The 17,512-nt window shown below is 48.6% G+C and overlaps 1 protein-coding gene across 2 annotated transcripts in view; it reads left to right on the top strand.

The window, feature by feature from the left end:
* BRWD3 (bromodomain and WD repeat domain containing 3) overlaps positions 1-17,512 on the top strand; it is a 1,632,068-nt gene that overhangs the window by 665,177 nt on the left and 949,379 nt on the right. For both annotated transcript variants that reach the window (XM_069612911.1, XM_069612910.1), the window contains exon 19: positions 171-357. In XM_069612911.1, coding sequence (XP_069469012.1) covers positions 171-357 — 187 coding nt within the window. The remainder of the gene's footprint in view (positions 1-170; positions 358-17,512) is intronic.

Genomic DNA, 17,512 nt, shown 5'->3' with positions numbered 1-17,512 from the left:
AACGTCTTTCAGTTTATGTTTACATATTAATTTGGTGTTGCATATGTGTTCAAGTCAATATTACTATGGAACCCTTAACCAGACTGCTCAAATTGTACTTGCATTTTATTGCAAGTTCTTAAATTACATAAAACGGTGATCTAACACATAAGTAATACTTTTTTCCCTAGTTCTTCTGAGAAGTCCAAGTTTGGATATGATTTCACCATCCAATGTTGGTTTAAGGCGGAGTGGTCAGATTGAGGGTGTCAGGCAAATGCATCTTAATGCCCCACGGAGTCAAATAGCAACAGAGAGAGATCTGGTGGCATGGAGCCGAAGAGTGGTGGTGAATGAATTGCATCCAGGTGTACTCAGGTATGCATGTTGGGGTTATTAAATCAGTGTTTCTAAATAGGATTTTGTATTACATCATATTTTTGCCACCATAGCTCAAGATTATAGTTGTATTGATGTGCAAGTGTTTGTTTTCCTTGTTGTGCCTTTTCCATTATGTCCCCTGTTAGGATGCTTTCTCTGTTCCCCGTTAGGCCAGAATTCCATTTTTGGGGGTTCTGTTGTCCTTTTTTTGGGACCTCTAAACGTTCTTTTTTTTAATCACACCTCCTTTTATGGTCGGAGGGACTGCTACTGGATTTCCCCTACTACTGCAACCTTTTTTGAGTAAACAACCCCATGGTAAATCATTTGGCTCCTCTGTTAGGGATGCCTTTAATGCCCCCAACCCCCTTTTCATCCTCAAGGTAACATACACAGACCTCTGGTTTCGGACCTACTATAAATAACAGGGGTGCATAGTGTATATATAGGACACTGTGAAGGCATATAGGGAATTTTATTTGATCTGTTTGGCTGTGTGGTTCCCTTGTTCAACTCCCTCTGTTCATGTATGTTTAGTATCTATGTGAGATAGTGGGCCCACTTAAAGGCAGTGGAGTCAAGAAAGTAGTTAAACGCTATTTATTGTTTTTATAAAATACTATGCATCTTAGTACTATGTATTTATTATGTGCTAAGTAATTATTTGAACTGATTTATATGCGTAACATAATTAATGCATATATCTTTCAGTATATCAGCGTGATGTATATTCTAAAGAGAAGTGTGTGAACTAATTGTACCTTTGTGTCAGCCTGCTACCCCTCTGGAGTGTTAAACTGTGTTGCTCTTTCCATGTTCTTAACTTTTAGGGATGTTTGGCCTCCCTTTTTTGTCAGGTTTTTTAGCCCCACCATTAAGGTCAGTGGTTGTTTAGCCCTCAACAAAGGTTTTCACAAACGTGTGCTCAGGAAAAAAGGATGGCTGACACACTGCTTAGGAATAGGGATCTCTGTAAGCTTTTCCTGGTTTGCTTAGTGGTAGACTTGGCTGAACAGTCACAGGAAACCCTTACGATGCCATCTTTGTGGTTAGCATTCCAAAAGAGATTGTCCTCGCAAAGATATTATGAAAAATAGCAAAATAGTCTTTCGCCTCAGTTAGAAAAGTGTCCATCGTCCTTGTATCTATTTCTTTATGTCGTAAGTGGACTTCTGTTGTTCTTGGGCTTTTTCCATATGAGTATAGACTAGATTTTGAACAAGTTCCATATGCTCTCGCAACCTGGGAGCTGTTTGCAAAAGGGGAATCGGTGCCTCTTCTCTTTCTTCCTAGGTCTCTCGGAGCAGGAAATATTGTTTCACCTTTATTTCCCTCTTAGTGTATTTATTACATTTTCGAATGACTCCTTCCTCCCAAAGATTCTTCCTCTATGATATCTATCTCCCAGTGCCAGCACCTCTTTGGAAAAATGTCTGCCGCCAGGGGGCTGCAGTGCGGCTCCACCGACGCCTATACACGCCCTGTGCTGGACATGACATTGGGGCCAGTATGTATATAGAGACGTCACACCCTTTGATCTCAGTTCCCTTTTTCTGCACACTCTGCTCGCTCTAGAAACACTGCTCCTAACTACTTATTGTTACTGAATTTGATTGCTACATCTCTCGTATATGTCGCGATGCACAATCTGACAAGGTCTTGGTCGTTCAAATCCTCTGTCTTTTGTGGGCATCAAATGGCTGTGTCGGACCCGCACTGCATATGCCTTTACTGCCTTTGGTGATGGTCATGACGAACAGGACTGCGCGTCGTGCCAGTCGTTGAATCCAAAGCAAAACATTTCACCTTCCTCCACAGGTAAAAATATGATGGTGGACCCGGTGAAGGCATCATGAAGTAGACACAGACAATTGAACCCAAGTTTGAGCTATAAACTTTCATTAAACTAAAAAGAGGAGCGGAAAAAGGCCTAACCTGCCCTACGCTAAGGTGGGATTTCCCTACTTAATTGAAAGTAAAGATAGTCTATGTCAGGAAGTCCAAAGTAAATGTCTGTCTGTGTCCCAAAACCTACACTTGCCCTCACATCTATTTGTATACAATATGTAGGGATGTCAGCATCAAAATAATAGTGTTCAAATAACAGTTCAGAGCTTCTTCCAGCTCTTGGTTTTAAAGGGTTTCCCTTCCTCAAGGTTCAAGATAGTTCACAATGCCAGAAGGGTTTCCCTTCTCCAAGGTTTGAAATAGTTCAAAACAGTGGTCAAAGTGTACGAAAAGAAGTAGTGGAACTATGTTGCCTGCTGACCTGCCCCTGCTCCCCACAAACCCTCATCACACCCCCTCCCAAGCGCAATCCAAACCCCCAAACATTTAAGGGAATGTTCAGTGCCAGTTCACTAAAATGCAAGTTTTAACTTCTTCCTACACTTTTATTTTAAAACAAAACCATTCCGGAACAGTTTCTTTTTAAAATTAAAAGTATAGAAACAGAAAAACTTAGCTTTCAAGTCTTTCAACTTTTCCAAAACCACGATTCTTTGTAATACTTTCCAGCTCTTCTGGTTTGGTTACCTTTCACCAATTTCACAAAGTAAATTTCCTTAATTTCAGTTCACACAAGATTTCCTTTATATTCAATCACAAGCTTCTTTGCAGGTATTTAAGTGGCTTTTCCATAGATGGGTATCCTCGGTCTAGGCGCAGTTGTTGAACAACACGGTCCACCCATTAAAGGTCACACAACCAACACACCTGATTTGCTTCTCTTTCATATGCCCTTTGCCACTGTTTCAGCTCTACAGTGGTTCTTGGTTTATTTTAATTTCACATCCTCATGATGCTTGTTTTACCACTATTCAAGTGTTGCACTTTCACATACTCTTGCGGCTTTTGCTGATGCTTGTTCTCTCAAAGTACACAGTTCCTTTATATTGTGAGTTTTCACAAAACTGCTTTCTTTCAGATCAGTATTAATAAAATGCTTGCTTGCATTTATATCAATATTCATTAAAGTTCTCACATGTATGACCTGCTCCCCTGCCATCCCGGTGTCCCCCTGCCTAGGTTGACTCACCCGTCGGTGCTTCTGGCATTTCAGTGAGGCTTCCGTCCACCACAAGCTCTCTCTCATGCAGTGCTTCGCTCCATCTCCACAGCGTCCCTCCGTGGCTTCGCGTCCATCACTGATGCGTCTCTCCCAGCTCGGGCCTCGCTCTGTTTCCCTCACCGTAGTTCGGCACAGGCCTCCCGCTTCCTGCAGCTTTGCTTCCCGCTGCATACACTCTGCATCTAACCAGGCTTCTCAAGCACTCAGTCTGCCACTCCACCTTCCAGGAGAGGTCTGCTCTCGTCCAGCAGTCCTTATATCTGCTTCCACAGCTGACTCCATTTTCACCGTCCTTCCTGCTTTTAACCCTGCCGCAGTGTTCATTGGTCCAAAAAGGACGAGGGCATATATGCCCCAGTTAGAGGACATTTAGGCTGAGGAAATGGATCCTACCCCTTTGGGGCTGGATCCCTCCCATCCCATAGAAGTGAGAGACTGCTCATAGGGGTTTTATGGAGACTGACACACGTGGCCCCTAGACATGATCCCTGCAGCCACCCCATGCAAACCACAGGCCACTTTCCCGTGCCTGATGGCGAATGCGGTTGAAACCCTAGAGCTGTCCATCCCTTCACGTCCAAAGGTGCAGTTTCATCTAACTGACATCCTGGATGAGGGCACTAAGAAGGAGATTTTGTTGCCTTTCAATCAGGTAGTAGAGGGGCCAGTGATAGAAACTGTGGGCCAAGCCAGCATCAGTTCTCAGTGGACCGTGACCTGGTCAAGAAGCACAGGCCACCACCTTCTGACCCCTTGTTTCTTTCTGCCCATGCTTCCCCAGAGTGTTTGGTGGTGCAAGCCGCTATGGCGATCCTCAAGACCACCTCTTTTCCCTCTTTACACACTGAGAGGGAGAGCAAGAGTTTGGACTCATGGGGTAGGAATATTTTCAGCTCTTGGAGCCTTGGTCATATTTTAATTTGGTGTGTGCTCCGTTATGGCTGAGGCAGCTGAGCACATAACCAAAGGGTAGATGCGGGAAGGCTTTGAGGCCTTTATTGGCGATGGCAAGGAAGCCTCCCGCCAGATTGTGTTGTATGGCCTGGACACCTCTGATTGCGTCGCAAGGACGATGGCCACCAGCACAATCTTGCAGAGGTTTTCTTGGTTGAGGATGTCTGGGTTTGCAACTGACATCCAAGAAAAACTTCTGGACATGCCCTTCAATGGCATGAACTTGTTAGGCACCAAGGCCGACAAGTCGCTGCAGAGGTTACAAGCCTCTAAGGCTACTGCCAATTAGCTTGGGCTAACCGTGCAGCAAAAGTGACCCACAAGCCCGGCGTGCAGGGGAGTGGTTTTTGCCCCTTATGCCCAAAGAAGTAGAGGCAAGCACCATCGGGAAAGCAAGGACAGCATCGTCCTTACAGGGGTAGGAACCGAGGTGCACCTAGGGGAGGTGCTTCTGCCATTTGTCTCTTGTGGGAGGCAGAATATCCCTGTTTGGTGAGGAATGGAGAAATACTTCTCTTTTGCTAGTCACCCTCCAGGATCCCTTTTGCCCCCGTGCCACCAGCCCTTGACTCCAGAGCCTCTCCTACTGGAGATCTGGCAGCTTTTGGCAAAAGGTAACCTGCTCGGAACCACAGAGGGGTTGGTATTCAACTCTTTCTGGTGCCGTAGAAGGATGAAGGTATGAGACACATCCTGGATCTGCGGCTTCTGAACTTGTACTTGCGGAAGGAAAAGTTCAAGATGGTCACTCTAGCCCAGGACCTGCAGGCCCTGGACGGGCACGATTAGCTTGTCTCCCTGGATCTCCAAGATGCTTACTTTCATGTTGCTGTCTACAAGAAGCACAGGAAGAGCATTTCGAGTTCAAAGTCCTCCCTTTCGCCCTTACACCAAGTTGCTAGCAGAAGTGACGGTTCACCTCGGGAGGGAAGGGATTCATGTTTTTCCCTACCTTGACGACTGGCTTGTCCAAGCTTGCTCATCGGGTCTAGCATCAGCACATCTGTACCAGATGTGCAGCCTGTTGCACAGCTTCGGCTTCTCTGTGAGCTTCAAGAAGACTCGGGTGTCACCGTTCCGGTCCCTCCGATTTATCGGTGCGGCCTTGGACACTCACCTGAGCCGGGGTTTCCCATTCGAGGCAGAGTGGCGAACATCTTCTAGATGGTCAATGTCTTCCAGCGTCAAAAGGCAGTTCTAACTTGGGCCTTTCTGCGCTTGTTGGGTCTCATGCATCTTGGTAGGCCTGTCTGCACAAGAGTTTGCTGCAGTGGCTTCTGAGCTTTGGAAGGAAGGCATGGTATCAAAGTAAGACAGACACAAGTGACCACAGTTCAAGGGTATTTATTGAACTTCATCAAGGGTGCAATAAACGCCTATCTAAACCTAAATCTAAGATGGGAGCAAGCTACGACCATCAAATAATAATAATGCAGTCCTAGTGGAGTCTCGTCAAATAAAAAGGGTCAATACTAAAAAACCTATTGCCAATCCTTACTGCGAAGTTCCAAATAGTGTGGGGTAATGTTCATGACAAAGAAAGAAGTGTTTGCAAAATGACTAAGTCAGGATGTTCAGGCCTTTGGCCTCCCTTCCCCGTGTTTTTAGCACGGGACAAGGCTGTTCACTCGAGCATAGCACACTCTTGGGCTTCTTCAGCAGGAGGATACAGTTCCTTTTACCAACATCAGGGTCTTCTGTGCCCAAGTCTCTTGCATTCAAAGTCTCTTTATTCAGAGGGCCAGATGTACCAAACACTACGAGAACAGTACCTTTTCAAATATTCAAGTCAGGCGATTCAATCTTCACCATGGAACCATGGATCCCCCTTGGCTGGGCTCAGTTCCTTTTTATACAATTAGCCTCCCTTGGCCGGGCTCAGACCAATTATAGTTCACAGGCATCCTTCAGTCGTGTTCACATTTGCCACAGCAATATTTTCTCGGGTGACTCGCAGTTCACCCCGGATCCCCCTCTTCCAGCCTCAGATCCCCTTTTATACAATTACTCTCCCTCAGCCGGGCTCAGACCAATTTCAGTCCATAAACTATCGAAGACTTTAGAATGTGCACAGGATTTAGCTTGACCCATTGCAGGACCACTTCGATTTCACAGTTCAATAATTCTCGTACTCTCAGTTGGATACCAAACCGAGACCTTGGAGTGAGACCCATTTATCTGAGCCGGACCACTCTGTATCTGGTACCTATTTCGGTTTCATAAAGTTCAGTCACATACGCCTCATCTTTCTTCATACAATGTTGCTGCTTGCAACCTTGAGCATAACACAGTCCGATCTGGTATCAGTCGCTCCGACTCACTGGCTGTACTGACTTCACTGACGCGTCTCTGTTGTCAGAGCCAAGGGCAGTACCACAGCGGCAATCATTTCTTGCCGCCTTGGCTGTCAATGCGGGAGGACCCTGTGCACCTTTGACACACACTACTGTTCTTCAGCTGCAATTCCCGGTCTTATGTTTCTTTTCCTCGAGGCCTCCATTCATCACCCTCGCAGATACAAAGGAGATGGTAAGCTCTGCGAAGGTCAAGTTTGGCGAAAACTCTGGCTCCCTGTACTGCCTCCAGAATATCATTGATGAGTGGCATAGGATAGCGGTTTCTGATGATAATCTTGTTCAGACCCCTGTAATCTTTAGAGGGTTATAGTTCCTTGGTGTCTCTTTTTGGTACAAAAAAGAGTGCTGCTCCTGCCTGCGACTTCGATCGTCGTTTAAGCCCACTCTAGAGGTTGTTGTCCAGGTATTCTTTGAGCGCCGTCTTCTCAGGGAGGGACAATGTACACATATGGCCCACAGGAACGAGACTGTCTGCATGTAGATCTATTTAATTGTTAGGCAGAATCCTGTGCAGTTCCCTTGGGGAACACTGCAAAAAGATTAAGACTACAGGAGTAAGCAGTAAACCCAATTGGTAGCAGTCTGCACCACCCAGATTTACCTGGTAGCTGTGGCTGAGCAGTCAGACTTCTCTCAAGAAGAGTAGGGCAGTATATAGAGTATACACAATAGGGCTAAAAACACAGTAGAGCAAACAAACACTGAACAGAGCTTTGTATAAAAAGTATATAATTATTTATTTAAAACACACGTTAGGCAATATACTAGCACTCCAAATCAAAAGCAAGTTAAAAACACAGTCAGGTAAAGTATACACTCCTCCCTTAATAACTATTAGACACGTCAGAATTAGAACACCACGACTTGTTAAACAGATGTGAGCGCATAACTTGATGGCACTCCAATAGTTCAGTTAAAGGGAGAGAAAAAGGCGGAGCATAGAAATAAAACAGGTCCCAACACTTTTAGGAGTTTTCAGCAAGGGAATAAAGGCAGTATAAACTGTAGAGCCAAAGTTCATAGGCCAGGCCCACTTAAAAGGGAGCAAAGCGAAATGTGCCCAGAATCACACGGTTTAGAAATGCACTAAAAGTCTTTGCAGAATGTTCAAAAGAGGTTGGGGCGATTCAAGAAGGTAAAGTTAGGAGGTCTGGGGCCAACCCAGTTGGCAAGCCAAGGATTTAAGGGTCACCTTGGGCAAACTGAAGAAAGGGAGGCCAGGCAGGACACAGTACCTTAAATAGAGAGGAAGCTCCAGCGGTGGCAGTTGTTTCTGGCAGTGGTTGCAGTTCGTTGTTTCGACCAGGGGAAGAGAGGATCTCGTCGAGGAGGAAACGTGGAGTTGTTGCACTGCACAGGGATGAAACCAGCAGCAGAGTTCGTCAATAAAAGGAGCGGTCCTTTTATTCGCGGTCAAAGTGGTGAAGCTTGGCTATCCGGCCGCCGGGGTGCTTGGCACGGGCGATTCGACCTAGAGACGTCTTTGGAAGGCGAATAGGGAGAACTGGTTGGTCCCACCAGCTCAGAGGAAGAAGACTCGTCCAGCAGAAGATCTTCTCTTGTCGTCGGGGAAGTGGTGAGGTAGTTGCAGCAGGGCTTCACCGGTGCTGTCGTCGTTGCAGATGGCTCAGCTTCTTCCCTCTTCAGATTCTTAGGTCCTGTGGCAACTCAGAAGTTCCAGTCCCAAAGGCCCTGCTTTTATGCAGAAAAACCCCCATTCATCAGCCTAGCTGTCAATCACACATGCTAAGTGGTGAGCCGGGCGGCTCACCACTGGGCCAATCAGAGTAGAGTGCGACTTGGGCTGCCGAGGCAACGCAGTCCAGAGTGCCAATTCCCCCCCTCCACCCCTCTTGTGGAACCCAGACAGAGTGGCACCATTTGGAGGGCTTCTGTGGAGAAGCCCGCCAAAAAGTGGAACAAAGGGCTCGACCTTGGTCAGAGTTACAGAGACGGACATGAACGCCATTTTAGAAAAGAGTTCTGGCAAAAAGACCCAACCGTGAATTTAATATTAAATAAATAAACTGTGGTATCTTTAACATTGCACCAAAAAGTGGTGCGTTTAAAATCAATGGCAAAATCCCATAGAGAATATTCCGGTGGAATATTTCGCCTGGTAACCACTGCCACCAGCCAGAAACTCGACAAGGGGGGACTGGACAGTGCCCCCTTGAAAACAGACCCAGGGGCAATATAATTAACCCCTTCCAGTACTTCCACAATATGATGGTTTGAACTGGTTCTGTTCACAATTTAGGACTGGCAAAGTCAATGGTGACTTTACATGCCCTGGGAGACCGTAGTCAGTCCCAGGGTATGGAGTCTATGTTTGGGGGTCACTATGACACCTCTGTGTTACTGCACTGAGGGTGCTTTGTAACACACACATAAAAAAATAGATGATACCCTATGGAGTAGGAAGAGAAACTCCATAGCCCATACGCACACACAGAGTCAAAGACACTCAAATCATGCCTAAGAGTGGGAGGAAAAGAGTCTCACTCTTAGCAGGAGAAAAAAACAAACCCCAAAAATCCAGCAAAGCTGCTGGGGGACTCACTAGGTCTGGGAAATTAGTCTTATAAGAGAATTCTCCCTAACATTAATTTCAAATCTTTTTTTTGTCAAAATCTTTATTGATATGTCAAAAACACTGAATTCCTTAATAAAACAAGACCGTAACAATGCTAGTCAGTTAAAACAATGCCTCGGTCAGTCGCCCTCTGGCGCTTGTCCCTAAAATCACTTATTGTAACTCATAGTGTTCATAAAGATCGACATCGGTCACTGTATATTAAATTCCATTTCATCCATATCAATGCATTAAAATTCCATTTTATCAACTTTATGGTTCTTGTTAACAACTGTTTCTCGTAAGTACCCTTGGGATCTAATCTCACCGTTTTGTGATCCATAGCGTGCTTGTCTAGAGGAAAGGCGGGGAAAAGAAAGGAGGGGGGAGGGAGGAAGAGAAAAAAAACCATAAAAAAACCCCCAAAAGAATATTATTTAAGTTGTTTTCTTCACCAAGGACATTGTTGGGTTCAATTGGATTCGATTAAGATTACACTTTTCGTCAATTTCATCTTTAGTTCCAAGTATTATCCTCAGACTCTCTCCGAATCCCCTTTTTTTGCTTTCAATCCGTATACCATCTCCTTAATCTCTAGTAGTTCAGGGTTGAAGGAGGAATTTAGTCAGTCTGGTTTGGAAAAACATGTTTTCCTTTTCCTCCACATGATCTAGAAATGGACCCCAGATGTTCTGAAATTTGTCCGTTCGGTTTTCTAAAGCAGCCGTTAATTACTCCATTCCCAGAATTTCCCAGACTTTGACCCAGCAGTGAGCAATGTGAAGGGCCCTCCTTCTCTTTCCAGAAGCGAGCACGTGTGAGGCGGGCTGCCATTAGTAGATGTGTTTTTAGCCATGCTCTGGGGCCAGATTGTGGGTAGGATCCATCGTCCGGGGTGTCACCCAACACCATTATGAGTGGGTCCAGGGGGAGGAGAGTACCACATATGTCCTTGATTCTAGATCTGATCTCTAACCAAAAGGATTGAATAATCGGACAATACCACCACATGTGCCCCAGATCCCCCTTAGCTCCAAAACCATGCCAGCACTCATCCGAGTAGTCTGCATTCATCGCATGCAACCTACTTACTGCTTACTCCTGTAGTCTTAATCTTTTTGCAGTGGTCCCCAAGGGAACTGCACAGGATTCTGCCTAACACCCCTCACACTCCATACATACAGTAAATCAATAAAGTAATATACGGCAGTTCAAAATGTTACCAGAAGATCTATTTATTTCGAGGGGATTGGGTCCTCCGACGTATTCCATATCTATGACAGGTAATGTCCACAGCTGTGCTGCTTCAGAAAATCTTCGGCTCCTGCGTCGATGACGTTGATGCGCCGTCCCCGAGGACCTCCTCCGACGGCCGACGTCACCTGATGTGATAAGTAGGACGCACGACGCCCATAGCCTCAGTTCCATTTTTTCTGCGAACGTGTTCGCTTCGTGAATCTTGGTACGCCTCGACTCTTTGGAGTTTGCTATTTTCTTCTCGGTTTGTTGAACCTGTTTGGTTTTTTGTGAAGACCTGTTCGTGGCGATGTCTACTTCGTCTTCAACCCCGCGTACGGGCTTCAAGAAATGCAGGGACTGTGGGTCCAAGATGTCGGTCACGGACTCGCACGACGCCTGCCTCTGGTGCCTCGGGGAGGCCCACGATACAAACGACTGTGTCGACTGCCAGTCGCTCATGGCCAAGGCCTTGCGGGAATGCAAGAAGAAGCTGTCGGTAGGTCGGGTGTCTAAGCCCCGGAAGTCGAGGTCTACAGGGCTTTCGACGGATGACTCGAGAGGCGACTCTCCGCGTCCTCGTCGGAAGTCCAGTGGGTCTCCTTCCAGGAGTCGGTCTCGCCACTCCTCCGCCTCTTCAAGGCATTCCCGGAAGCGTCGGCATCGGTCCCCTTCCCCGTCCTCTTCTGAGGACTCTGCCCGTCGGCGGGTCGCTTATCCCACCATGCAAGCGACACCGGAGGAATGGGCTTCCTTCGGGAAGCAGATGCTAGCAATTCTTGAATCGTGAGGCACCGGTCCGTCCGCGCCTCCAAGTGGGGTCGGTCGGCACTGGTCGAGAGACACCGCTCGTACGCCTTCGGGCTCGGGTGGTCGGCGCGGCTCGCGGGAGAGGTCCCGCTCGGATAAGGGTAGCCGTTCTTGCCATGCCTGTTCCAGGTCCCGGTCCTCGACGCGCTCAAGACCGCGTGATCCTGTGCCGTCTTTGAAGAAGACGTAGACGCCTGTGGCGCCGAGGTCGTCGACGATTTCTCTCGAGCTCTGGCTTCGGCGCCCTCCACGCCTTTCGAGGTTAGCCCCTAGAAAGGCTCTGGCTAAGGTCAGGCAGAGCTTTGGTCCCCAGATGTCTTCCTCTCACCGCCTGGAATACATTTCAGAGGGTCATGAAGGCTCTGATGAAGGCTTTGTTCCGGTTACGGTACCAGATAAGCTTATCTCGGGCCATAGCCAGTTTGATGACCTGAGGCAGTAACTGCATGATGCCAGTGGACTGGACACCTCTCCGGACGTGGAGTTTTGGAGTCTGGAACTCATGCCGATTCTTCATATCGGCGCCTTATGTCTCGGGTCACTGAGCACTTGGGTTGGTCAGCTCCCCCAGGGGAGTTCGTTCAGGATGATCTCACAGACATCCTTGATCTTGGTCCCCCCACTGACCCGGTATTGCCGTTTCATATGGCTCTGCAGAGAAGGGTGGCGGCGGCGGCTTAGACTGCTCCAGGGAGTCTCCCGGCAGTGGCCAAGTCTTTGTCACGAAAATACCGTACAGCCAGTAGCGACCCCTGCTACTTGTCCAGGCACCCTACTCCGGAGAGTTTGTTGGTGCAGGCGGCTACGGCCCCGACAAAGCAGGCATCGTATCCTACCATCCCTCCGGATAGGGACGACAAACATTTTGACGTCTGGGCGAAGAAAGTGTTTTCTTCAGGGGGTATGGCGCTTCAGGCGGCCAACTCCATATGTGCCTTGTCTCGTTTCACACACGCTCTGTGGAACTGAGGTACTGTGTTGCATTAGCGGCTGAACATATTCCCGAAGGGGACGAACGGGATGGTTTCCTTGCTATGGTTCAAGATGGCAAGGATGCCATGTGTGAGGCGGTTCAGTTGGGTTTGGACATGGCAGATTGTGTCAGCCGGTCCATGGCGGCGAGCATCGTAATACGCAGGTTTGCATGGTTGCGGAAGTCTGGGTTCGCTCCTGATGTGCAGTCCCGGCTCCTCAACATGCCCTTTGACGGTGAACATCTTTTTGGCAGAAAGGCTGACGAGAGCCTGGAGAGGTTGCAGACCTCCAAAACTGCAGCGAAGTCGTTGGGCGCTGCAGTTCGACAACCTCCGCCTTTTCGTCTTAGGGGACAGCAATGGAGGGAAGGTTCCTTTCGCTATTACTCGTCCTTCAGTAAAGCGAGAAGAGCTAGCAGTCAAAGAGGCCACCGTAAGAGTGCCAGAGGTGGAAACAAGGGTACTCGAGGTGCCAAGGCGGCTCGGGCAGTTTCCTCTTTGCTCTCGGGCAACGCTGCAGCCGCAGCCGCTACCACTCAGTCATGAGACCAGGTCCCATGGTTCGCCGGTTGGGGGAAGGCTGGCGCAGCATCTTGTAGAGTGGCGAGCCATTACTTCAGATGTGTGGGTTCTGGAGATCATAACCCACGGCTACTGTCTTCCCTTTCGGCAGAGGCCTCACGACAATCCACCGGGGAACCTCTCTTTGAAGAGTCCGGATCCACTCCTTGCGCAGGAAATTCAAGCCCTGCTGGAGAAAGGCGCCATAGAACTGGTGCCTGTAGCGGAGAGGAACAAGGGATGGTATTCCCCTTATTTTTTTATTTCGAACAAAAAGACAGGGAATTGAGACCCATCATGGACTTGCGCGGTTTGAACAAACTCCTCAGAAAGGACAAGTTCAAGATGGTTACTCTCTCTCAAGTCCTCCAGGCCCTTCAACTTCAGGACTTGTTGGTGTCTCTCGACCTCAAGGACGCTTACTTCCATGTGCTGATCCATCCCAAGCACAAGAAGTACCTGAGGTTCCCGGTTGGCGACTCGCACTTTCAGTTTCGGGTCCTACCGTTCGGATTGACCTCCGCCCGAGGGTTTTCACCAAGCTCATGGTGGTGGTGGCAGCGCATCTCAGGAAAGGGGGGATTCACGTCTACCCCTACCTGGACGATTGGTTGATCAGGGGGAGCTCTCCCGAGCAAGTCCTGGATCATCTGTCCGTCACCTGCCACTCCCTTCACAAGCTGGGCTTCTCCCTCAATTTAAAGAAGTCCCATTTGACACCAACGCAGCGGCTCCAGTATATCGGAGCAGTGCTCGACACATCCGTTGGGCAGTGTTTTCCTCCCCAGGTGAGGGCTCTTCATATTCAGCAGATGGTGCACAAGTTTCAACTTGTCTTGAGACTGCTCGGCCTCATGGCATCCTGCATTCTTCTGGTGCCGGAGGCTCGTCTGCGGATGACCTCTTTGGAGTGGGCTCTCAAGCTCCAGTGGTCTCAGTCCTCCGGCAGGCTGTCGGACCCTGTTCAGGTGCCGCCCTCGGTCGTCCAGGACCTTCTGTGGTGCGTCGTCAAAGGAAATCTGATGAAGGGGGCCCCATTTTGGCTGCCCTGGCCGGAGGTGACGATCATGACGGACGCATCCCTCACGGGATGGGGAGCTCATGCCAACGAGTTGACAGTCAGCGGTCGTTGGTCTCCGTCGGAGTCCAGACTCCATATCAATCTGTTGGAGCTGAGGGCCGTCAGGCTTGCCCTGAAGGCTTTTCTGCCGACTGTGCGAGGAAAGCGTGTCTTGATTCTAACGGACAACACGGTGGCCATGCACTACCTCAACAAAAAGGGGGGGGCAGGGTCACTTACTCTGTGCAGGGAGGCGATGCAGCTCGAATTCTGGGCCATCCAGCAGGAAGTTTCAATCTCGACTGTTCATCTGGCCGGAGACGACAACGAGACGGCGGACGCTCTGAGCAGGCAGAGTGGGAACTGGCTCAGGAGATTCTCCTGGAGATCTTTGCCTTTTGGGGGACCCCTCAAGTAGATCTCTTTGCCTCCAGTGTCAACCGGAAGTGCGAAAGGTTCTGCTCTCGGGAATTTCCTCCAAAAGAAGCCTTAGGAAAGGCGTTCGTGGTGGAGTGGTCATTCCCACTGCTGTACACATTTCCTCCAGTCCCCGTCATCCCGCAAGTACTGCAGAGGTTACAGAGGTTCGGTTCCCGGATTATCCTCATTGCCCCGGCGTGGGCCCGGAGGACGTGGTACCCGGACCTTCTCGACTTGTCCATCTGCCCTCCACGTCGTCTTCCCTACCGAGACGATCTGCTCTCACGGGAGGTTGGTCAGGTTCTCCATCCAGAGGTCAGATAACTCAACCTTCACGCTTGGCTTCTGAAAGGTTGAGGTATAAGGATTGGGACCTCCCTGAAGACGTGATGGAGGTGTTGCTCTCGGCACCGTTGCCGTTGGAGAAAGTTCTGCGACTGGTGCAGAGTTAAGAATGCAGATCCTTTTGAATGTGACATTCCCATGGTTCTGTCTTTTTTGCTTTCCTTGGCCCACAGGGGCTTGCAAGTGGGGACCATTAAAGGTTACCTGGCGGCGCTGTCCATATTTAAGCGCTCGTCTGAAGAATGTTCCCATTTTAAGATTCCTTTAATTTCTCCGTTTTTGAAAGGGCTCACTAATGTGTTCCCTCCGTCACCTTTTCTGGTGCACGGTTGGGATTTGAACCTTGTTCTTAAGTTTCTTATGGGTGCTCAGTTGAGCCTTTGCATTCTTGCCCTTTGAGACTGTTAACTCTGAAAACTGTGTTTTTGGTTGCAGTTACTTCCGCTCGCAGAGTGAGTGTGTTACAGGCACTTTCAGTTAAGCCACCCTTCACTGTGTTTCATAAGGACAGGGTTGTCCTTAGAGTTTGTCCTCCTTTTCTTCCAAAGGTGGTTTCGGAATTTCATTTGAGCCAGAAGGTTGTTCTTCCGGCGTTCTATCCTCCTCCACATCCTGGTAAGGAAGAGGAGAGGCTCCATAGGCTTCATCCTAGGAGAGCGTTGAGCTTTTATATTTCACGCATATCCCGGGTCAGAGTGGACGATCAACTTTTCATTGGTTACGCTGGAAAGCATTTGGGACAAGCTGTGATGAAACAGACTTTGTCTCGTTGGATTATTTCAGCTATCTCCGAGTGTTACCGCTTGGCGGGTAAGGACCCTCCGGCTGGCTTGCGGGCCCATTCTACCATGGGCGTGGCTGTGTCTACTGCCCTGCAGAGGGGTGTTCCTATTTGTCACATCTGTGATGCAGCCAGCTGGGCTTCAGTACATACTTTTGTACGGCACTACTCCCTCGATTCCATCCGAGGGAAGGATCTGGCCTTTGGCAAGGCAGTCCTTTATTCTGCAATTTGATTGGGCATGCTAAATTTGTGTTCTAAATTCTTTTCCCATCTCCTTGCTTGGTACTGCTTTGGGAGTCTGTCATAGATATGGAATACGCCGGAGGACCCAATCCCCTTGAAGAACAAGTTACTTTCTTACCTGGTACGTTCTTTCGATGGGATGGTCCGACGACGTATTCCATATCACTCCCTCCCTACCTTCCCCGCTGCAGAATTTCTTTTGCGATTGAAGCTTGCATTCCGCAAGGCCTTGTGTGTCTGACTGGCAGAAAACTGGTGGCACACGTTCTGGGGGAAAAAACTACAACTGAGGCTATGGGCATCGTACGTCCTACTTATCACATCAGGTGACGTTGGCCGTTGGAGGAGGTCCTCGGGGACAGCGCATCAACGTCATCGACGCAGGACGCAGAAGCTGAAGATTTTCCGAAGCAGCACAGCTGTGGACATTACCTGTCATAGATATGGATTACGTCGTCGAACCATCCCATCGAAAGAACGTTACCAGGTAAGAAAGTAACTTGTTCTTCTGAGGCTTGTGGAATCTGCTTAGATCACATGCTGTGCATAGGCCGACATCTAGTGGAAGCTGCGGAGTATTACAGTTTGTTTTTCGAAACTCGAAAATGGGCGTCGACACAGGGGTGCCAGTAATACTATCCCTAGTGTGACGTCCACTGTACCCATGATCCCTCATGCGTGTCGGACCCTCAGATTGTTTTTTTCCGCCATACTGGTCAGAAGCATTGCGCAGAGTTCCCTGGGTTTCAGCCATATTGGAAAAAATCAATACTAATTTCCCTGTTCTTTCACTCCCACGTCGAGACATCGAAGATCGACGCCGGTCTGAAGAACAAACAACTGTCGAGAGCTGCACGGCGGACTTTGGGCCTCGGAAGGCCTCTGGCCTCGGCCCTCAAGTAGGGAGAGTAGGGGATAGAAACATACTCTACACTCGTATTATTTCCTACACACACTAGCCCGCTGCCATAGGTGCATATGGAGAGCACTCCATTTAAATTTTGCCCCAAGTGCAACCGCAAGTATCCTTGGGTTGACAAACACGCCACCTGTAACCTCTGCTTACTGAGGGATCACCACGAGGCGAACTGCAGAGTGTGTAGCCTGTTCAAGGTGAAAACAATAAAGGACCGCTCGACCAAACGTTGGGCCCTCCACGCCAGGCAACTCGAGGCCATGGAAGCGGAGGGTGCCTCCAGTGATGGCAGCGACGCCGTACTTTCGGACGACGGGGGCACAGAGGTGTCGAAAGACGCCCAAGCGCAAGTCCCCGACCTCGGAAGATTGTCTGGCAGGGCAGTTATGGGGAACACACCCGGCGACACGAGCGCTACCCACCCCACTACTACACATAAACACTCTAAGTCCAACCGAGACTCGACACGCGTGTCGAGTTCTCGGAAAGAGGCACAAAGAGAGCGGTCCACAGAATCTGTGTCCTCTAGGTGTTCCAGGTCGAGCTCGCTGCACCAACAAACAGAAGTAACAAAGGATACCAGGAATAAATTGGTACTATGATCTGGCCTGGATAAACCTCATCTACGTATATTAACATCAAAGATCATAATACTGGTGTTGCTATGTGGTGAGCTTGGGTGTAGTTTTCTGACAAGAACACACAAAATGTCATCATGACTCAAAGCCAATCTACAGAACATGTCTTCAAGTAACTATTCAAATGAAATGAAAAAATGTAATTCAAATTACTCAACACTATAATGATTCAACATTTTTCCTATACCAATCTTAGAAATCAATAAATC

Source organism: Ambystoma mexicanum, chromosome 5p (genome assembly GCF_040938575.1).
Source record: "Ambystoma mexicanum isolate Mex_15411 chromosome 5p, UKY_AmexF1_1, whole genome shotgun sequence".
Lineage (NCBI taxonomy): Eukaryota > Metazoa > Chordata > Amphibia > Caudata > Ambystomatidae > Ambystoma > Ambystoma mexicanum.
Note: the sequence above shows the minus strand (reverse complement) of the source record. Positions and strands in the feature narration are given on the sequence as shown.